Source organism: Martes martes (genome assembly GCF_963455335.1).
Source record: "Martes martes genome assembly, chromosome: 4".
NCBI classification, from domain to species: Eukaryota; Metazoa; Chordata; class Mammalia; order Carnivora; family Mustelidae; genus Martes; species Martes martes.
In genome coordinates this window covers 158097122-158117827 of record NC_137891.1, presented here as the reverse complement: position 1 = coordinate 158117827, position 20706 = coordinate 158097122, and the positions used below count along the sequence as shown (strand labels likewise).

Below are 20706 nucleotides of genomic sequence, written 5' to 3'. Positions count from 1 at the left end.
TGCCTCCTGCCTCCTGCCTGTTGGCAAGGCAGAGGACCAAAGGGAGGAGAGGAGAGGGGAAAACCTGTCCCATGGTGCCTGGGTCTGCCCTTACAACTCTCCCCCACCTCAAGTGACCCCATTCCAGGGCCTTCCAGGCCACACCCATCCTTGTCTTTGTGGGGGCCGGACTGAGGTGGGGGGGGCTGTTCGGTGAGCAGAAGCAGGATAGTCCTCCCCACCCCTCCACGGCTACCCCTCCCACCCAAGCCACCTCATTTCCTCTTCCTCCCCAGCACCAACACGCACTAAACAGTACAAGCCCAGCATCTAGAGCCAGACTAACTGACCAGAGGCCTAGCTTGTCCTGGCTGACCTGGTCAGCCTCCAGAGTATGGTCTGGCTGGGGCCTCCTTTGCTGTTCCCCATCCTCTTCCTGGCTTCTCATGTCGGTAAGTCTCCCCCAAGCCACTCCCACCCCCTAGTCCCCAAAGCCCTGATTTTCCTCCTAGGAAGCCTTACGATCACTGCCATCACTCTTATGGACACCCCGATCAGCTAGAAAGTGGGATCAAGGCCTCCAAAAGCCAGGCAGGCCCTAGACACCACTGCAGCCTGGCAGTGGGAGTAGAAAAGTCATTGACTGTGTTGGATTTTAAGATCAGTAAAGCACAGCGGGGCCTATGGGAGCCTATGGAGTTTTCAGGGGGTGCTCATGTAGTCGGTGTGCTGGCTTCATTTAATTATTCATTTGACAAACATTTATCTGGCACCAGCAATATTCTAGGAGCTGTGCTATGGGTCACAGGTTGAAAACAGACAGCCTCCAGGTCTATGCAATAGATTCTATGATGCTGATCTCTTATGGCTGTTATGGGGTTTAAAGGAGGTAATTTACGCAGAGCGCCCAGTGCCCAGTTGTTGTGTAAGTGGTAGCTGATTCCTTCAGTGATGGCCAAGAGGATTAGAACACAAAGGCTAGCTCTGAGTGGTAGCTGGGGACACAGGACATGGGGTGAAGGATAAAAGGGAGACACAAGTAGCTCCAGAGGAGCACAGAGGAGGAAGGAATCAGCTACTCTGCTTGGGGGTAGTAGATGACAAAGGCGTCCAGAAAGACTTCAGTAAGAACAGTAGCCTTCATTCTGGGCAGCTAGAACAGTCGATGCAAGTCTCATAGGTGAGGAAGGGCATGGGAGAAAAGGTTCCTAGAGGAAACTCAACAGGAGAGGCAGAGTATGAGCAAAGAAGTGCTCCAGAGCATGCTCTGTATCCCGAGGGCAACGGGGAGCCATGGGAGGTTGTAGAACAGAGAATCACAAGGTCTTAGAAGGCCACTCTGGAGGATGAGCTGGGAAAGGAGGGGTATAGCTGTTGAGATGGTCCAGGTGAGTAAAGATGGGGTTTAAACAAGGGTGGGCCTGGAGACGGGGGTGCAGTAAAGAGGCTTTGAGGATGTGGAAACCGCAGAATTTTGTGACTGATGGCAGCAGCCAGCAACACCCTTAGAGGTATAGAGTTTAGAGTCAGACAACCTGGCTCTGCCACTTGCTGATTATATGCCTTTGGGCAAGTTACTTCTCTGAGATTTCATCCACCAGCTATAAAACTAGAGTAATAACACCCACCACTCAGGATTGTTGGGGCGATAAAATTAAAGTGTTTGCCATATAATTGACCTCCAATAAACATTAATTATCATGAAAGTAAGAACATGAGAGGACTCCAAAGTTTGTGTCTCAGGTGGTTAGTGCCATATGTTGAGTTAGGGAGCACCAGAGAGGAGCAGGGCTGGGGAAAGCTGATAGAAATGTAGACCCAAGCTGAGAGGCTGACTCAGAGATGATGATAAAGCCCGGGGAGTAGATGAGCTTGCTCCAGGAAGCCTGTAGAATAATTATTTTCTCCCTCCTCTGTAAATGGAGAGACAGCGACTTCACTGGGAGGTGTGATGATCCACTGGAAAGCAGGTGCTCAGGCATATGGTGGGCGGTCAGCAAATGCCAACTTCAATGTACTCGTGGTAGGCTTTTGAAGAATATTAATTGATGAGCTAAATGGCATTAAAGCTAGCTAATTACTTGCCAGTTAAGGGGCAGGGACAGAAAAGGAGGGACTCCCCTCCTTTTCTGCCCCACAACCACCTGGTTGCAAGGAGCGGCAGGGAAGGCTTTCTCCAAGACGATTTTGCTCTCCTGGAGAGCGGCTCCCCTTTGCAGAGCAGTCTGAGACAGGTGGGGACTCAAGGGGACCGGCAGAGTATTAAACAGTGAGGAAACGGAGACAGGGAGCATACATCATTCTTTCCGAGGCTATAAAGGGAAGCCATCTGGCGGGAGAAGGGGGGCACCAGGAGGCCAGAGAGAGGGCTTTGTTTTTGTTTTTAGGACGAAGAGACTTGGGGGGAAAGGGCCAGTGTGCGGCCGGGAAAGAGACAGGAAGGGAGGGGAGGGAAACGCCTGAGAGTGCGGGGCGGGCTGGGGACCCCGTCGGAAGGAGGACTGGCGTCCCGGCTCCAGGCGCCGCGGTGGACCTGACGCTGCTGGCCGACCTGCGGCTCACCGAGCCCCAGCGCTTCTTCCTGACCTGCGTGTCCGGGGAGGCCTGGCCGGGCGCGGGCGCCGAAGCCTGGGGACCCCCGCTGCTGCTGGAGAAGGACGACCGCATCGTGCGCACGCCGCGGCCCGGGCAGCCCCCGCACCTGCTGCGCAACGGCTCGCACAGCGTCACGCTGCGCGGCTTCTCGCAGCCCTCCGACCTCGTGGGCGTCTTCTCATGCGTGGGCGGCGCGGGGCGCACGCGCGTCCTCTACGTGCACAACAGCCCCGGAGGTGAGTCCCGCCCGCGGGGCGGGAGAGAACGGGAACCGCTGTCGCTGCTGCAGCTGCTGCCACCGTGCACCTCTGACCCCTCTCTCCACCCCCCACCCTCCCGCCCCCCCGCAGCGCACCTGCTCCCGGACAAGGTCACACACACGGTGAACAAAGGCGACACGGCCGTGCTTGTGGCACGTGTGCGCAAGGAGAAGCAGACAGATGTGATCTGGAAGAGCAACGGTGAGAGGGGCCTCCGGACGGGTCGGGCAGGTCAACGGTCTGCCGCTTCAACAAACACCTCCCTGCCCTCGGCCTCCCCCAGCTTTGGCCACCCACAGGGCCTTCACTCTGATACACCTGTTGCCTCCCCGCTGCGCCAGCCTCTGTGTCAGGTCCACAGGAAGCCCTTGCACCCATGTCTTCTCTGGCCCTGTGCGGTGGTCCTACTGTACCCAGAGGACCAGCAGCCTTGTGGCAGGCCTCCTCCTTCCCTGTTACCCTCAAATCAGCGCTGTGCGGAACCCTCACCTTTGGCACTCCCCTGGGAGGTAGCAGGTGCTGCCACATAGCCCCCGTGGCAGGGAGCAGCAGTCTCCGTGGGGAAGAAGAGAACGGGTAACTCAGCCCAGGCCTGCCCCGACCCTGGCCCTATCAGACCCTCTGGCCACTCCATGGGAGGGAACCCTTACTCTGTGCGGCCCCAGAGATTCCTGCCTCAGCCCTCAGACCCACAGCCCTTTGGTTGCCCCTTGCATCCCTGCGTTCTTGAGGGAAGGAGGAACCCTTCCCCCACCCCAAGGGGTTTGTCTCCTGAGCGCCAGGCCCCCTGAACTGATGAGAGGTGTGAAGGGTCACGTAGACCTGTACTCCCTACCGTCCAGTCCTGAGCAAAGAGGCAAAAGGAGGTGGGACACGGATAGGGACCCTAGTATTTGGGACTGCAAGTCCTGGAGGAAGAGGCTTCTGGGAGAAGTCCCCAAGAAGTTCCCAAGAAGACAATCCCTGAACTGTGCCCCTGAACTGTGCCCGGGAGGAGGAATGGAAATTAGCCACACAAAAGAGGAGGAAAGGACATTCCAGGAGGAGAATTGGCTGAGAGCACAGGCAGGAAGTGCTGAAATACCGTGGTGTTTCTAGAAGAGAAACCAGCATTTCCAGAACTCAGGAATGTTAGGAATCGGGCAGGGTGTGGAGAGGTATGGGGCCAGAGGGCTAAGCAGGGATATGCCAAGGAGTGGGTAACTGAAGGAGTCCAAGAAGGGGAACTGTGGAGGCTTCTGCTGGGGAAAATCCTGCGGACTGATGAGTGGGGGGTGGAGGGAGGGAGGGGAAACAGAGGCAGCGGAGACTGCCTGGAAGACTGTGGGAGGTGGGGACCGTGGTGATGGTGGCTGTGAGCTGGACAGAAAAAACTGAGTGCTTTAGGAGATGCGAAGGAGCTAGACTGAGCAGGACCTGGTGACTTCCTGAGTGTTGGTGGGGTGTGGAACAGAGGATGCATCCCAGCTTTCTGCCTTAGGGACAGACCCTGGCTGGTGCCTTGCCCCCATTCTGGCCACTGTATGGGGCGCACACTGATACGACCTGGGCACCAGCTCTCACCTGGTGCTGAGGACCCTGACCCACTTCTGCCCCCAGGATCCTACTTCTACACCCTGGACTGGCATGAGGCCCAGGATGGACGGTTCCTGATGCCGCTCCCAAACGTGCAGCCACCAGCGAGTGGCATCTACAGTGCCACCTACCTGGAAACCAGCCCCCTAGGCAGCGCCTTCTTCCGGCTCATCGTGAGGGGTTAGGAGCAGAGGGCAGAGCTGGGGGGTGGGATGGGAGGCTGGGAGCCCTGTGGGCACTTCCTGTGGGCCCCCAGGGCTGCCGGAGTCCTCGGCAGGAGTTTTAGGTCGGTGAGGGTCGGTTGCTGAAAGCACGTTCCTCCAGGCTGTAGGGCAGGGAGCTGGGGACCAGACTGCACCAAGGAGTGCCCGGGTTGCCTGCACGGAGGTGTCTGCCATGACCAGGATGGAGAGTGTGTGTGCCCCCCTGGATTCACTGGCACCCGCTGTGAGCAGGGTAAGGACAGGGAGCTAGGACCTAGGCAGGAGAGGCTGCCTGGCTGGGGAAGACTCTTGAACCAAGAGGATGGAGCTTGGTGGGTGGTGAGAATGCCAAGTGGGGCCTGAACCCCGAGGCCCAGCAGTGGGCCCTATACCCACCTACCCTATTTCTAGCCTGCAGAGAGGGCCGTTTTGGGCAGAGCTGCCAGGAGCAGTGCCCGGGCACATCGGGCTGCCGAGGTCTCACGTTCTGCCTCCCGGACCCCTATGGCTGTTCTTGTGGATCTGGCTGGAGAGGAAGCCAGTGCCAGGAAGGTATGGACTGACCTGCCCTCCGCAATCCCTGACCCAGACAGCCAGCCACAGGCTGGACCTGGACCCTCCACTTGGGCCCTGCTGTCCACACCAGGACCTCCACAGCCCCCTGCTCAGCCAGCCTGGCATTACCCAGGCCCCAGCTCTGCCCTCACTGCCGCTGACCTGTGCCCCTCTAACCAGAACCCCTCTGTCCACAGCCTGTGCCCCTGGCCACTTTGGGGCGGATTGCCGCCTCCAGTGCCAGTGTCGGAACGGTGGTACATGTGACCGCTTCAGCGGCTGTGTCTGTCCCTCTGGCTGGCATGGAATGCACTGTGAGAAGTCAGGTACAAGGGTGTCTGAGATCACTTAACACAAGTCAGGCTTCACCAGACACATCTCCCTGACTCCAAGCTCTACGCCCGGGGAGCTCAGGGTTCAGGAGGCGTTCTCACGGCCCAGCTCACATCACCTGTGCAGGGCTGGGCAGTACCCCAGAGTGAGTGGGAGCCCAGAGGAGGCCCCTGGCCAGTCCGAGTGGTTCAGGGAGGGTTTCGCGGAAGAGGCAAGATCTGAGATGGCATATGAAGGATGAGCGCGAGATGGCTGGGGAAAGAGCACTGGCAAAGGCCCCGGGGGTTGAGGGACACAGGGTCAGGTACCATGAGAGTGGAGTAGGGAGGCTGGGGGAGTGGTCAGAAGAGTCAAACCTTGGGGACTTTGAACAGCAGGCCAGCAGGTGTGCTGGAGGCAGGAGGGAATTGTTGAAGAGGCAGAAGGCAGTCGGATTTGTGTCTGAGAGAGGAACCACGCAGCTGGGTGGAGAGTGGAGGTGGGAGACCCTGGAGGGTCTGTAACAGAGCCTAGAAATGAGTGAGGCCTGAACCAGTGTTGGGGCTATAAGGCTGGGGAGGGGACTGCGTTGGCCGAGACAGGACATCGGGTTGGGGGCACAGGAGATAGACTCTGTGGCCGATCAGCCATGGGGCACAAGGGCTGTCTGGGACTCTGCAACTTCCAGGCTTGAGCGACTGAGCCATTGGTGGCCCCTTCACTGAGATGCATGATATGGGACAAGGGGCAGCATGGTGGTCAGTGTCTGCCCCATGGGGCTCCAGGATGTATCTCTCTCTCTCCCTAGACCGGATCCCCCAGATCCTGGATGTGGCCTCAGAAGTGGAGTTCAACTTAGAGACTACACCCCGAATCAACTGTGCAGCCGCGGGGAACCCGTTCCCAGTGCGCGGCAGCATGGAGCTCCGGAAGCCCGACGGCACGGTCCTCCTGGTCAGCAGCCCCCCACCCGCCCTCATCCCACTGGCCTCACAGGTGGTCCCTCAGACCCCTGCCCCTCAGGGTTTTCCATAGGCTCTACCCACTGGCCTGACTATGGCTCATATGGAGTCAGTCTGATGGTTGAGAAACCACCAGGGGTCCTCTGTCCCCTTATTAGTCCCCATATCGGCCACGTGAGTGTTTGTTCTCTATGGTCTGTCTCTTTTCCCTGTCTCTCGCAGTCCACCAAGGCCATTGTGGAGCCAGACAGAACCACAGCTGAGTTCGAGGTACCCCGCTTGGCACTTGGTGACAGTGGGCTCTGGGAGTGCCGCGTGTCCACATCTGGGGGCCAAGACAGCCGACGTTTCAGGGTCAATGTCAAAGGTCAGTGATGTCCTGGGGCTATGGAGGATGGACAGTGGGCAGAGTGGTGCTCAGTGGGCTGGTACTGCTCAGACTGGGCATACATAGCAGCAGGAAGGGCAAGGGCACCTGAACTCCCAGCCCAGCACCCAGCAAAGAAGAGGGTTTGTCATCCACCAGAGGTCTGGGCTGGCCCATGTCAGGGCAGAAGCATAGCTCGGTCCTATCTGGAAAGGACATCCCATGCCTTAGAAACAGCATACCCTCTGGCCCTGCCCAGTCTCCTATCTGGCCATGCTGGCCTTCTCTACCTGCTCACAACCCCTGCACACGGCGTGCCTTTAATTCTGCCTCTGGGATGCTGCCGCCTGCTCTGGTCACACATCAGGGCTCCCAGGGCCAGGACGGGGGAGCACGTGGGGCGCCTCAGCTCAGAGGGTGGCCTGCAGCCCAGAGGAGCTCCGTGGTGAGTAGGGAGGGTGAGTAGGGAGGTGAGTAGGGAGGGAGCTGCCAGTGCCCAGGATGGCCCAGAGCCGGGTACGACCTTGTCCCTTCACCTTTGCCAGCCCCGTAAGCCTTGACTCCTCTTGCCCTCTGCTCCTGACGGCCGGCCTCCCCCACAGAAGCCCAGACGTCTCCCCTCTTCCTCTTTCTCTTCCTTCCCTGCTTGCTCCCCACCCCTCCCACCAACTTGCAGTTGCCCCACCAGCAGGACCTATCAGTGGGGGCCGGGGCTCTGCATCTAGCCTGTCTCTTCTCCCCAGGCTTCCGATTCCAGGCGATTTGGGTTCAAATCCTCACCACCAATTCCTGGCTTAAGCAAGCTGCTTAGCCCCTCCCAGCTTATTTCTCTCCCCAAACAGTGAGGATATCAGCACTCACCAGAGAGGGCTGCTGTGAAGCAAGTCAGATGATGCGTTTAATGCACTGAAGTTATGTTATTTAATGTCATGAGTCATTTAATGCAATGAGCTTAGATGATGTATATGAGGACTGAGTCCGGTGCCTGATGCAGCGTGTGTGTTCCGTATATGCTGACATTTATTGTTCCTGTTATTTTTTTAAATATTTAATGTATTTACTCAAGAGAGAGGAAACAAGTGAGCAGGGGGAGGGGCAGAGGGAGGGGGAGAAGCAGACTCCGAGCTGAGCGCAGAGCCCAATGCATAGCTCAATCCCAGGACCCTGAGATCATGACCTATGCTGAAACCTGGAGTCAGACGCTCAGCGGACTGAGCCCCCCAGGCATCCCTATTGTTACTGTTATCAAAATGTCCTCTCCCAAGGTTTTGGCTCTTCTCTGGCAACTCCAGGACATGATCTGCAACCTAGACCCCTCCCCAGAACTCCAGACCCATTTGGTGGGACCTCCTCCATTGGGGGTCTGGTTCTGAAGTCCGAGCGGATGTGTGGGCCCGTTTTATTTCTGGCCACTCCCTGCACAGCTAAGCCCTGCTGTAAGCATGAGGCACAGGGGCTCCAGCGCTCCATACCCACCCTTGCTCTCCCCTCCTCATGACCTGCTGACCCCACCATTCCTCCCCGCCCCCCACCCCCAGCTCCCAACTCTGCCTTCTTCACCCGGGCCTCCTGCCCTCCCTTGTTTCCAGCCACCGGTTCATGCATCCATCATTCTTAGAACAATCGGTCTGATAAATGTTTGGGAGAGGCAAAGGAACAGTCATAGTGCGGACGTGATAATTTGGGCAGAAAAGCTCAGGCCAGAACAGGGGCAATGAACATGGAGTGAGGAAGCCAGGCAGGAACCAAAGCCGTTTGGGGTAGAATTGGCTGATTCTAGGAGGCCTGGCCAAACGCGTCTTCCAAATCCTGGTTGTACAACTCCCGCGTACAACCCCTGCTGATGGCCTGACCATAGGCCGGGTACACGTCTCCAAGCCTCAGCACCCGGGCGGGCAGAGCGCTGTCTGAAAGGGAGAAGTAGCCACTGTAAAACCCGTAGTTCATCACTGGCTGGCTTTCTTTTTTTTCCTCCAACAAAGAGAGTGACAAATGGTGGGGGGAGAATAGAGAGTAGGCTGACACCAGGCTCTCTCCCTGCCTGGGGTCTCAGCCCCGTCTGTGTGCTCCACACTGCCTCCCCCAAATCCAGCTAGGTTCGTCCAATCTCACTTAGCATCTTTGGGGATTTTCTCGCGTCCTCACTGCCGGATCCTTGTGCCCCAAACTGCCCAGGCAGCAGAACGCTGTCCTGACTGGATGCTGGCCCTTCTGCCCATCAGTTGAACTTGGGCTCTTTGCTGGCCAGAGTAGAGTCCTCTTATTTTTCGGAAGACTGGGCAGGCTATCTGGACCCTGCCTGACTTGGGGTCTCCTGGCAGTGCCGCCAGTGCCCCTGACTGCTCCTCGGCTCCTGGCCAAGCAGAGCCGCCAGCTCGTGGTCTCTCCACTGGTCTCCTTCTCCGGGGACGGACCCATCACCTCTGTCCGTCTGCACTACCGGCCCCAGGATAGCACCATGGCCTGGTCTGCCATTGTGGGTGAGCAGGGGCTCAGAGTGGGGGGAGGCACTGCTGGGGGCAGGAGGGGGTCTGGGGCAGGACAGGGATATTGGGTCAGAATGAAAGGGGGGAGGTGGCAGCTTCGGGAAGAGGTGGGGGCTGAATGATGTGTGCTGCCCCCAGTGGACCCCAGTGAGAATGTGACTTTAATGAACCTGAGGCCGAAGACAGGATACAGCGTCCGCGTACAACTGAGCCGGCCAGGGGAAGGAGGGGAGGGGGCCTGGGGGCCTCCCACCCTCATGACCACAGACTGTCCTGGTGAGAGGCGAGAGTCACCCCTTCATGTCCCCCCATGGGTTACCATCCTATGCACTCAGGGGTTGTCCTGTCTCGTCCCCACGCCAGGGGCCCCCTGCCTTTCCCACTGGAGGTTGTCCCACCCTGTCCCCTGGGGAAATCACTGTCTTGTACAGCCCCAAGGACCACCTGAACAGTTCTGACTCCCAACCTCCGGCCCCAGAGCCCTCGTTGCAGCCGTGGCTGGAGGGCTGGCACGTGGAGGGTCCTGACCGGTTGCGAGTGAGCTGGTCCTTACCCTCGGTGCCTGGGCCACTGGTGGGCGATGGTTTCCTGCTGCGCCTGTGGGATGGGACACGGGGACAGGAGCGGCGGGAGAATGTCTCGTCCCCCCAGGCCCGCACCGCCCTCCTGACTGGACTCACGCCTGGCACCCCCTACCAGCTGGATGTACGACTCTACCACTGTACCCTCCTGGGCCCTGCCTCGCCCCCAGCGCGTGTGCTCCTGCCCCCCAGCGGTATGCTGTACCCAGAAAGGTTGTTATGGGTTCCAGATGGGGGAGGACATGGGACACAGGAGGTTACTGGAGAGTGTATGGGCACAGAGAGAACACAGGATGTGTCGAAAACGTGGGCGTAAGGGGGAAGTAGGATGTCAGACAGACATGACCAAAGGGAGGATGAGAGACAGCTGATATTGGTGGCCAGGGAGAGGTGGGTGCCCAGGAGCATACAGGATGAGGGAAAGACAGGGTGTGGAGATCAAGGGTCCTAGGGAGGATGTGGTGTACCAGGAGGACATGGGATTTGGGCCAAGATAGGGTATGGGGCACAGGGAAGACCTAGCATGCTGGGAGGCTCTGGGATGCCAGGAAGACCTGGCCCATAAGGAGAACAAAGGAAAGCAGAAGTTTTGGGGTGAAGGGAGGCATATGGAGTGAAACTGAGCCCAGAAGGGGATGGGAAAGGTTGGTGGGTTGGCTCGCGTTTGGGGGTCCACAGAGCAGGGAACACAGCTAGAGTGGATCTCACCCCGGAGCCACATACCCTGCTCCCGTCTGAGCACTGCCTCCCCAACCCCATCTCCTCAGGGCCCCCAGCCCCCCGACACCTCCGTGCCCAGGCCCTCTCAGATTCTGAGATCCAGCTGACATGGCAGCGCCCAGAGGCTTCGGCTGGGCCTATATCCAAGTACATCGTGGAGGTGCAGGTGGCTGGGGGCTCAGGAGACCCGCTGTGGATGGATGTGGACAGGCCCGAGGAGACAAGCACCATTGTCCGTGGCCTTAATGCTAGTACGCGTTACCTCTTCCGTGTGCGGGCCAGTATCCAGGGTCCCGGAGACTGGAGCAGTGTGGCAGAGGAGTCCACCCTGGGCAATGGTGAGAGAGCACGGGGGCTCCCAGCCCGGGGTAGGTCTCCATGCCCTCTCCTGGCACTGGATCTCCAGCTTTGGGGCCAGGACATCCGAGGTCCCTCCCAACAAGTCACACCCATCCTGATCCTGGCCCCCCTGACCCTTCCCTGCTTCTGTTGTCCTAGTGCTGGGAAAACCCCGTCACCCCAGTGACCCATCGGCCTTAGGCCTGACACCCCTGGTCCCTCCTGGTACTAGGCTCTCTGATCTCTCCCTCCCGGCCATCTGCCCCGCTCTTGTGTACAGGGCTGCAGAGTGAGGGTCCGGTCCAAGAGGTCCAGGCAGCCGAAGAGGGTCTGGACCGGCAGCTGATACTGGCCGTAGTGGGCTCTGTGTCAGCCACCTGCCTCACCATCCTGGCGGCCCTCCTGACGCTCGTGTGCATCCGCAGAAGCTGCCTGCACCGCCGACGCACCTTCACCTACCAGTCGGGTTCGGTCAGTCCCTGTGCCCACTCCAGGCGCATGCGTGCACCCCACGTCTAGCTGAGTCTGTCCGCTCATGCGCAGTACCTATCCCCCCCCCAACCCCGGTGTGTGTGTGCGCGCGCGCGCGCATGTGCGGGTTTAGGTCGTGGGTGCAGGACTTCACTCAACCATGCTCATGGATGCAAGATATAATTTTCCTTGTTTTTATAGAACTGAATTCAGTTTATAAGTCAGTTTATGTTAGTGGCAAAATATTTAATATTCCCCGTTCAAACTAACTCCGTGTGTCCATATTTCACCATGGTTAATTCAGGGTTCTCTCACTTCTTACTGGAGGTGCTGGAAGCCTGGGTAGCATGGGGACAACACGGGAGGTGGGGCGTGGGGGCGGGCAGCGGGACACCTGAGCTTCATGGTGGCCTCTGCCCTGGCATACCCTCCCGGCCGTGGGAGCCAGTACACATCTGTGGTTGATGTCCTCAACCCTTCTGTGGCTTCCTGGCCACAGGCCACTCCTCCTGTGGGTTCCTCCTCAGGCCTCATCTCTGCAAAGGCCAGGGCCTCCTCTGGGAGACTTAAGAGCCCTGAGGTGCTCCCTGTACCCTCTGGAGGGCAGTGTGTTTTGCGGCCCTTACACCCTTTGTTGCAAGACCTGTCATGGCTGTTTCTGCCACTCCAGAGCTGTGCTGACCCATGGTTCCCCTGTCCCTATGTGAGGGGTGGGGGAGGGCCTCCGCTCTCCTTGGCCTCGCTGTATACCTGGCTGTAAAACCTGTTGGAGTTCTCTGTAGTCAGTAGTCTGTGCCCCTACCGCCAGTGGGGCAGGGGGCAGCTCCGCTCCCAGCACCCAGCATCCCCTCCTTTTGTCCCCACCTCCCATCTCTCTCCCACCTGCCCTCTTCGGGTGAGATCCTCCCCAGTGCTGTCCCAGGTGATCCATACTCTTTCCCCAGCCCTCCCTCTGCACCTGGGCTCTTGATGTTTACAGCCACGCTTTGGCATTTCAAAGAAACAAAAACAACAACAAACAAAACAAAAACCCCTCTTCTCTCTCAAGGGCTGATCCTTATGATAGAAAGCCTAGTGTCCAATGCCATTGTCTAGGCCATGCCTCCCTTCAGAGAGTCAATTGGCTTCTTTGTTCCAGGCTGCTCCCTCTGAGGTCAGTGTGCACAGAAAGCCGCCAGGGCTGAGGTGGGGGTAGGGTAATGGAGACAGATGTTGAGGGAAGGAGGTGGGAAAATCGCCTTGAACACAGACATAATCCTAATACCGGCCCAGACGTCCCCTGCCTCGTGTGCCTGCATGAAGGTGTGCGCATGCACCACGCAGGAGTGCACATGTGCGTCTGCTGGTGGGCACCCCTGTGTGTGCCCGCATGTGTCCCTGTGCATGTGCCCTTCCCTGAGCACACGGCTGTGCATGCTCCTGAGGTATGGTGCCCTTCGCTGTCCATGTTTCCTGTGAATCCATGAGCCCCGTGTCCTTAGCCCCTCACTGAGGGAGCCCCACCCCCAGGTCTGTGTTAACCCTCTTCCAGGTCTCTCATCAGTGGCGCCCTGGGTCCTGTCCAGCTGTTTCCCTTTCCTGCCATCCTCCTGGCCCAGGTGGCCCAGCCCCTATGTGGTTAGGGGAAGTGGATGTTCCTCTTTGCGGTGGTCTTTCTATCTTCGGCTCCTGGGTGGTTTTAGAGCCATAGACAGTCGTCATCTCTGCTTCCCCTACTGTAGCGAAAACCCCTCCGCTGACTCGCACCAGCTTGGGGTTTCACATGTGATGTGATAGGTGCTCCATAAATATGTTCTACCCCGCGGCCCAAGGCTGGAATCCTCTCCAGAGTATCGCTGATGACCAAAAAGCCTGGTCGTGAGATCAGCACAGTAACAGGAGGCTTGCCACTTCCCATCACAGCTCATTTCAATTCTTTCCCATTTGAAATGTTGGAGATACCTTCTTTCCATCGACTCCTGTCTTCGTGGCTTCTAGCAGCCTTACCCACTCCTTGTTCTTCCAGAGTCCTCTATACCAGATCCTCAGTTGTGGCCTCACATCTCTCTTCTTGGACCTCTGTCCAGCCAGTGGCCTGCGGATGGCTTCATCTCTTGTGATTCTGTCTCAGTGTGTGTCCTCTGTCTGCATATCTGTTCCTGACTGACCGCCACAATGTCCTCTGCGGGGGTCTCTATCCATTTGTCTAACTATCCCTCAGTGCCTGTCTGTACTTCTTGCTGGCCCCACATCTGCAGCGCCAACTGCCTTCCCACTTGTCTCATCCTATGAAGGGCGAAGAAACCATCCTGCAGTTCAGCTCGGGCACCTTGACACTAACCCGGCGGCCCAAACCACAACCTGAGCCCTTGAGTTACCCAGTGCTGGAGTGGGAAGACATCACCTTTGAGGACCTCATCGGGGAGGGGAACTTTGGTCAGGTCATCCGGGCCATGATCAAGAAGGACGGGCTCAAGATGAACGCGGCCATCAAGATGTTAAAAGGTCCCCCCGGAGTGACCCCTGACCCCAGGCCCACCCCCTACCTTTGTCCCATGGATCCCAGGCCCTACCTGGCTCCCCTCCAGCAACTGTCCCCAGCCCTCAGTAGCCATGACTCTTCTCCAGAACTATTTCTGACTAAAGTGATATTGGATTCTTTACACAGAGTATGCCTCTGAAAATGACCATCGTGACTTTGCGGGAGAACTGGAAGTTCTGTGTAAATTGGGACATCACCCCAATATCATCAACCTCTTGGGGGCTTGTGAGAACCGAGGTAAGCCCCCAGGTCCTCACCTGTCTCTTCTTCCCAAGCCCCATCGACAGCCATCCCCCCCACCCCGACACACACAGCAGCAGCCTGCCCCCTTCTCCTACCATTGGAGGCCAGCTGCTGGCCAGCTGCCAGCTTGGGAACCCCCACCCTGTCCCTGGCTCCTTCCCTCCCAGGTTACCTGTATATCGCTATCGAATATGCCCCCTATGGAAACCTGCTAGACTTTCTGCGGAAGAGCCGGGTCCTGGAGACAGACCCAGCCTTCGCCAGAGAACACGGCACAGCCTCCACCCTCAGCTCCCGGCAGCTGCTACGTTTTGCCAGTGACGCCGCCAACGGCATGCAGTACCTGAGCGAGAAACAGGTGAGCGGGAGTGTGGGGAGGAAGGCGTGCCGCTGAGACCCCCTGCAGCAGGCGGGGCAGAGAAGACAGGAGGACAAGACCGCGAGCTGCTGGCCTGGGTGAATTCAGGAGAGCGCAAGCGGAGAAGCAGGGCTGGGGGAGGCGTTGCATTGGAAGCAGCCGAGGGACAACTTGGTGGAGATGCTGAGCTGGCAATTAGAGATGTCAGCCTAGAACTTGGGAGAAGGGCCTAGGCCAGAGACAAAGATGTGGGAGCCATCACCTCACAAAGTGGTGGAGAGTCTCATGGCAAGGGAGTGGACCCTGTGAGGAGGCCCTGAGGGAGAGACCCACCAGGACAGTGTGGAGGGCAAGGCAGGGAGTGGAGGCCTGAGCCCAAGTCTGAGGACATCTCGCTTGAATGGAAGGAAGCAGAGGACAGTGGCAGGAGGAAAACATGAGACTGAGGAGAGACATTTTAAAGTTGGTGAAGTTTTGGGTGTCCTTGAAGCAGACAAGTAAAAACCTGTGCAGAGGGAAGGGCTGGTGGAGAGAGGTTTCCGGGGAAGGTGGAAGGTCTTGTCGGGGGGTACTCAGGACTCCAGGGAAAGGTCACTTCAAGCAAGAGGAGGGCCTTCCCCACTTGCATCGAAGAGGGGGAAGAAAAGGAGGATGGGAGGATGGGAGGATGGAAGAAGCGAAGACGCAGTGTGGGTACCAGGGACAAGCCCATCCTTGTCCCAGAAAGAGACACCCAGCCCGAGCTTGGCCATGGCTGGATCCCAGGAAGGAAGGGGCAGCCAGCAGCATGACTCTTCTGAGGCAGGACAAGACCTGGTTGGCTGGGAAGGAGGGTAAGGGGCTGTTACAGGGAGGGGGGTCCCACAAAGACCAGCTCTGAGGTCAGATCCCTCATGGGCCCAGGAGTCTTGGGGTTGCCCGTCCGCAGTCTTCCCTGACCTCTGACCACACCTGCAGTTCATCCACAGGGACCTCGCAGCCCGCAATGTGCTGGTGGGAGAGAACCTGGCCTCCAAGATCGCCGACTTTGGCCTTTCTCGGGGGGAGGAGGTTTATGTGAAGAAAACCATGGTACGTCTCAGTCTCTGCACTCAGGTTCCGTGCCTGGCCTCCAGGACCCCTGACACAGGCCCCTCCTCCTCACCCAGCCCCTCAAAGCCACTCTCCCCTAGGGGCGTCTCCCTGTGCGCTGGATGGCCATCGAGTCTCTGAACTACAGCGTCTATACCACCAAGAGCGATGTGTGAGTGTGGGGCTCAGAAGGGGCAGGAGGGATTGGTCCCCCAAAGACACATACAGACATAAACCTAGACACGTCTTAGACACGTCTCAGGTAGTAGAAGCACAATTTGGGTCTGTTCCACACATGACACAGGTATGAGACAAGCGCATCTTGGGTATACTTTGGCGATGCCCAGCATCTTAGTGGGAAGGTGGGGTCTAGCTGGAAGGAGACATTGTCTTGGAAGGTTTTTCAGTGTTAGGATTGTGTTAGAGGACTTTAGATCTGGGTTCATCTAACACGGGGAGATACACTGGGGAGGTTCGGGAACATGGGAGGACATGCCTAGGTGGAGGGAGAGACCACTCGAGGAAAGTTCTCACCTTTGTTCTGAAAGGCAGAGTCATCCCCACCAGGAACCTGTCCAGAGCATGACCACCAAGACCCCCTCACACCCAGATGACCATATTGGCCTCCCTTCTGCTCCTCTTTCCAGGGAATCTGGCCTGCCCAGCCATCCAGCTCTGGCTCTGCCCATTGGTCCCTGGCCCTTTGGCCTGGCCTGCCTTGTTCACTGTCCACCACAGGGACCACCTCTCTGACCACTACCCAGCTACTTCCTGCTTCTGCCCCCAAACCCGCCTAGATGCCCACCCCCCACTAGAACTCCCATCCTGGTCTCACCTGCCTAGAGGTTGCTACAGTATAAGAGGTAGTTAAGAACAATGGTCTGGAGTCAAGTTGTCAGGTCTTAAGTCCAGTTCCAACACTTACGAGCCATGTGACCTTGGGCAAGCTAGCTAATCTGCCAGTACCTCAGTGTTTCCATCTGTAGAATGGGCATAGTGGTAGCACCTACATCATAAGGCCAGTGTGAGGGTTAAACGCATGAGTGTCTATGTTAGCTGATTTCATGCGTGGCCCGGAGTGTGTGATTAGAATGTTAGCTGTGCGGACGTTGAGTCTGGGAGCAGCTCTGAAGGAATTTCAGTGGAGCAGAGACAGCAGCTGGCCAAGGCGGACACCTGCAGAGTGGCCCCCAAGCAGGGGCTGAGAGGGGCGCACCGTGGGGCAGGCAACCATTAAACAGCTGGCCCCTGGGCCTAGACAGGAACTAAGCACATCCTTCTCATTCCAGTTGGTCCTTTGGGGTCCTCCTCTGGGAGATCGTTAGCCTTGGTGAGTTCCAGACCCCCAGACCCCAGCCCTCTCCTGACCCCCCCACCTCCCATTCCCGGGGCTGAGAGAGCTCTGTCACCTCCTGCAGGGGGCACGCCTTACTGCGGCATGACCTGTGCTGAGCTCTATGAGAAGCTACCTCAGGGCTACCGCATGGAACAGCCTCGTAACTGTGACGATGAAGTGTGAGTGTCCTCAGCCTGGAGCCCCGGGACCCCCTCAGCCCGGTTGGCCCCGACCTCTCCTCTCAGCCACGCCCCATCTGCAGGTATGAGCTGATGCGTCAGTGCTGGCGGGACCGTCCATACGAGCGACCCCCCTTTGCCCAGATTGCACTGCAGCTAGGCCGGATGCTGGAAGCCAGGAAGGTGAGGAGACTGGGGCTGATAGGGACAGGGCTTAGCACACTCCAGGGGTGCCCTCTCATAGAAGCCAGAGAGAAGCAGCCTCCATGTCCTTGTCCCCACCACTAGCTGCCAGGACAGCTGGGCCTCAGGGTGCCACCCCCCTTTCCAGCTCTCCAGGGGTTGGACACTAGGCCCTCCTAACTCTTCTGAGGCCCCGGCGGCAAATCGCTCCCCCAGGTCCCAGGTCCCAGGCTGCTTACCTGTCTTCCTCTGCTGGGACCATCAGCCCACTCTCATCTGGGCCACCTTCTTCACCAGGCACAGAGCGAGAGTGACAATGCATGAATGGTCCCCTAACCGAATGGATGGATGGGTGAATGAATGAAAGAGTAAGTGAATGGATGAATAGAATTAGTGGATGGTTGATATAATAAGCATATGAATAAAAACATAATTAAATAACTGAACCTAATAACCATGTGAATAAATGAATTATTAGGTAAATATAAAGGAAGAAATATATCAAAATGAGCAAGAGCAAAAGGAGTCCTTCATATGAATTAATGACTAAGGAGCTGTAGGAACTAATAAACTGTCTTAAGAATGAAGGAATGATCAGGGGCGCCTGGCTGGCCCAGTCGGTAGAGCATGCAACTCTTGATCTCGGGGCGATGAGTTCGAGCCCCACGTTGGGTGCAGAGATTACTTAAAAATAAAATCTTTAAACAAATGAATGAGAATGAATGAATGATCAACGAACCATGTAAATGGATAAATGATCAAAAATAGTTTTATGAATAGATGAATAAATGAATGCATGCATGAACAAACAATTCATCTGACAGATGCATTAAAAAAAAAAACTAAGATGAATGGATAAAGATGTGATATATATGGCTGACCTTGAACAATGGATGAGTTAAGGGCAACTAATCCCCTAGGTAGTCAAAAACCTGCATATAACTTTTGACTCTCCCCAGACTTAATTACTAAGAGCCTACTGTTGACCGGAAGCCGTACCACTAATAATAAATGACATATTAAAACAAAATAAAACAATTTTAAAATATTAAAAACAATAAAATGACTGCTTATAAGCGGTCAACTAACACATATTTTGCGTATGTACTATATACTGTGTTCTTACACCAAAATAAGCTAGAGAAAAGAAAATGTTAGTAGGAAGGTCATAAGGAGGAGAAAATACATTTACACCACTATACAGCGTTTATTGAAAAAAAAATCTGGAGTAAGTGGACCCATACAGTGCAAGTCCATGTTGTTCAGGGTCAGTTGTGTGTACAATAGAATATTACTCAGCCATCAAAGAGAATGAAATCTTGCCATTCACAGCAACATGGATGGATCCAGGGGGTACTATGCCAAGAAATGTCACAGAAAGACAAATACCACATGATCTCAATTATATGTGGAGTCTAAAAAAACAAAACAAATGAACAAACAAAAAAAGAAACTCATAAATCTAGAGAACAAACTAGTGGTTGCCAAGCCCCCACACTTGGGCAAAATCGGTGAAGATTAAGAGGTACAAGAGGTTATAAACTTCCAGTTACACAATAAATAAATCCCAGGGATGAAAACAGCATAAGGAATATAGTCACTAATACCATACTAACTTTGTGTGGTGACAGATGGTGACTGTCAGATGGCTATGTTGTACACCTGAAACTAATATGATATATGTCAACTACACTTCAATGAAAAATTTTTTAAAAGAAGAAAAACCCTTCTGTCTAACAATGTGTCAATGGGCTCTCACCCGAACCCCCAGTTTTGGTCTGTTCTCACTGCAGAGGGCCGCCCTTGGCCATGGGGTCATCTTGAGTCTAAATCAGTGTCTCTTCAAGTAGGGCTGCCATATTGGAAGCCAGGGAGCTCCAGGCCACAGGCGCCCCCACCCCAGGCCCGCACTAAAGCCTCTTCTGTCCCCCAGGCCTATGTGAACATGTCGCTGTTTGAGAACTTCACTTACGCGGGCATCGACGCCACAGCCGAGGAGGCCTGAGCGGCTGTCAGGCCAGAACCAGGCTCTGCGGGCCAGAGCAAACTCTACTCTCCAACCTGTGCCTTCTGATCCTTGCGGCCTCTGGCCTAAGCTGCCTCGAGGAATTTTTTTTTTTTTCTTAACTTAAGAAAAGAGGGGATCCGGGCCACCTGGCTGGCTCTGTTGGTTGAGCATCCAACTCTTGGTTTCGGCTCAGGTCGTGATCTCAGGGTCATAAGATCGAATCCCACATCGGGCTCCATGCTCTGCGTGGAGTCTGCTTCTCCCTCTTCCTCTGCTCCTCCCCCCTCACCTCTCTCTCTCTCTCAAATAAGTAAATAAATAAATAAATAAAATCTTAAAAGAAAAAAAAAAAGAGGGGATCCGGGGGGGTGGGCTTAGGGGACTCGGGTCCTCACCCTTTGCTATTGCCCCCACGCCTTCTGCATCTACTCCTAGAGTGACTCTTCCCATTTCTCCTTCTAGTTCAGCTGCTCCAGGTTTGTACCCTCTTCTGCAACTCCCCACACTCAAGCCCTCTTCAGCTCCTCCACCCAAGCCAGCGCCCACACCACTAACATTCCCACTACTCCCCACTTTTGGCTTTATCATCCAAAAAAAATAAATGTTATGAGAAGCTCCATCCAATGTATTCCTTTCACTGTCAGCCAATCCCAAGGAAAAGTTGAACCAAAGAGGGACTGGATTTTCCAAGAAAAGAAACAGTGTCCCCAGTGACCCAGTCGTAAGCTCAAGCCTCTGTTGGGGTTGGCTCTCCATGCCGGGGATGTTCTGGAAGACCCAGTTTACACAGACACCACCACCTACCTCCCTGTTCTATGAGAGGTCCAGTTTCCTGTGGTCTCCTCCCTGTTCTCCAGCCCTGGTCACCAGCAGCTCTCCCTACATCTCTGCGTAACTGCCAGTCCAGGGGTCCGCTCTGTCCAAACAGTCCATGCCAGGATCAGCAATAGCCTGACCTCACTCAGACTGACGCCTCAGCTCCAGACAGATTCTGGCCTGTCTTGAGCTCCCGCTTCTCCTAATGTCTCTAGGTAGCCTGGCTTGGGAGCCACCTTACTGGCTGGCCTGTGGGCCCCCAAGGAGGAAGACAGAGGTCACTTCTGACTTCAGCCAGCTACGGCGGAATCCTTCACCTTTCCCAGGACCTATCTCAGTGTTCTGGGAGGTGCTCCTGTCCTGAACATTAGTCCCCTATCACTACCTCAGGCTGTGTGGCTGTCCTCAGACTTCTCTCCCACCCGTCCTTAAGAAACAAGGCTTGTCTTGCTTCACACATTTCTTCAGTGAATCAGATGGAATCAAAGAAGGTATAACACAGTATGGTTTTGTAATAACATGGATTCCGGAATCACATGGATCCATGTCCAAGTTCCTGCTATATCATTTACCGTCTGTGTGACCT

The 20706-nt window shown here is 56.1% G+C and overlaps 1 protein-coding gene across 1 annotated transcript; it reads left to right on the top strand.

The window, feature by feature from the left end:
• The first annotated feature begins 311 nt into the window (after positions 1–311).
• On the top strand, positions 312–19922 carry TIE1 (tyrosine kinase with immunoglobulin like and EGF like domains 1). Its single transcript, XM_080800497.1, has 23 exons — positions 312–431; positions 2499–2810; positions 2925–3035; positions 4434–4589; positions 4734–4865; positions 5024–5164; positions 5365–5493; positions 6288–6433; positions 6664–6808; positions 9130–9288; positions 9433–9570; positions 9773–10069; positions 10643–10933; positions 11215–11405; positions 13679–13889; positions 14053–14163; positions 14337–14527; positions 15485–15598; positions 15700–15770; positions 16888–16928; positions 17017–17113; positions 17197–17296; positions 19230–19922. Exons 1-23 carry the CDS (start codon positions 374–376, stop codon positions 19299–19301), a joined length of 3414 nt encoding a protein of 1137 aa, XP_080656623.1. The 5' UTR covers positions 312–373; the 3' UTR covers positions 19302–19922.
• The last annotated feature ends 784 nt before the right edge of the window (positions 19923–20706 follow it).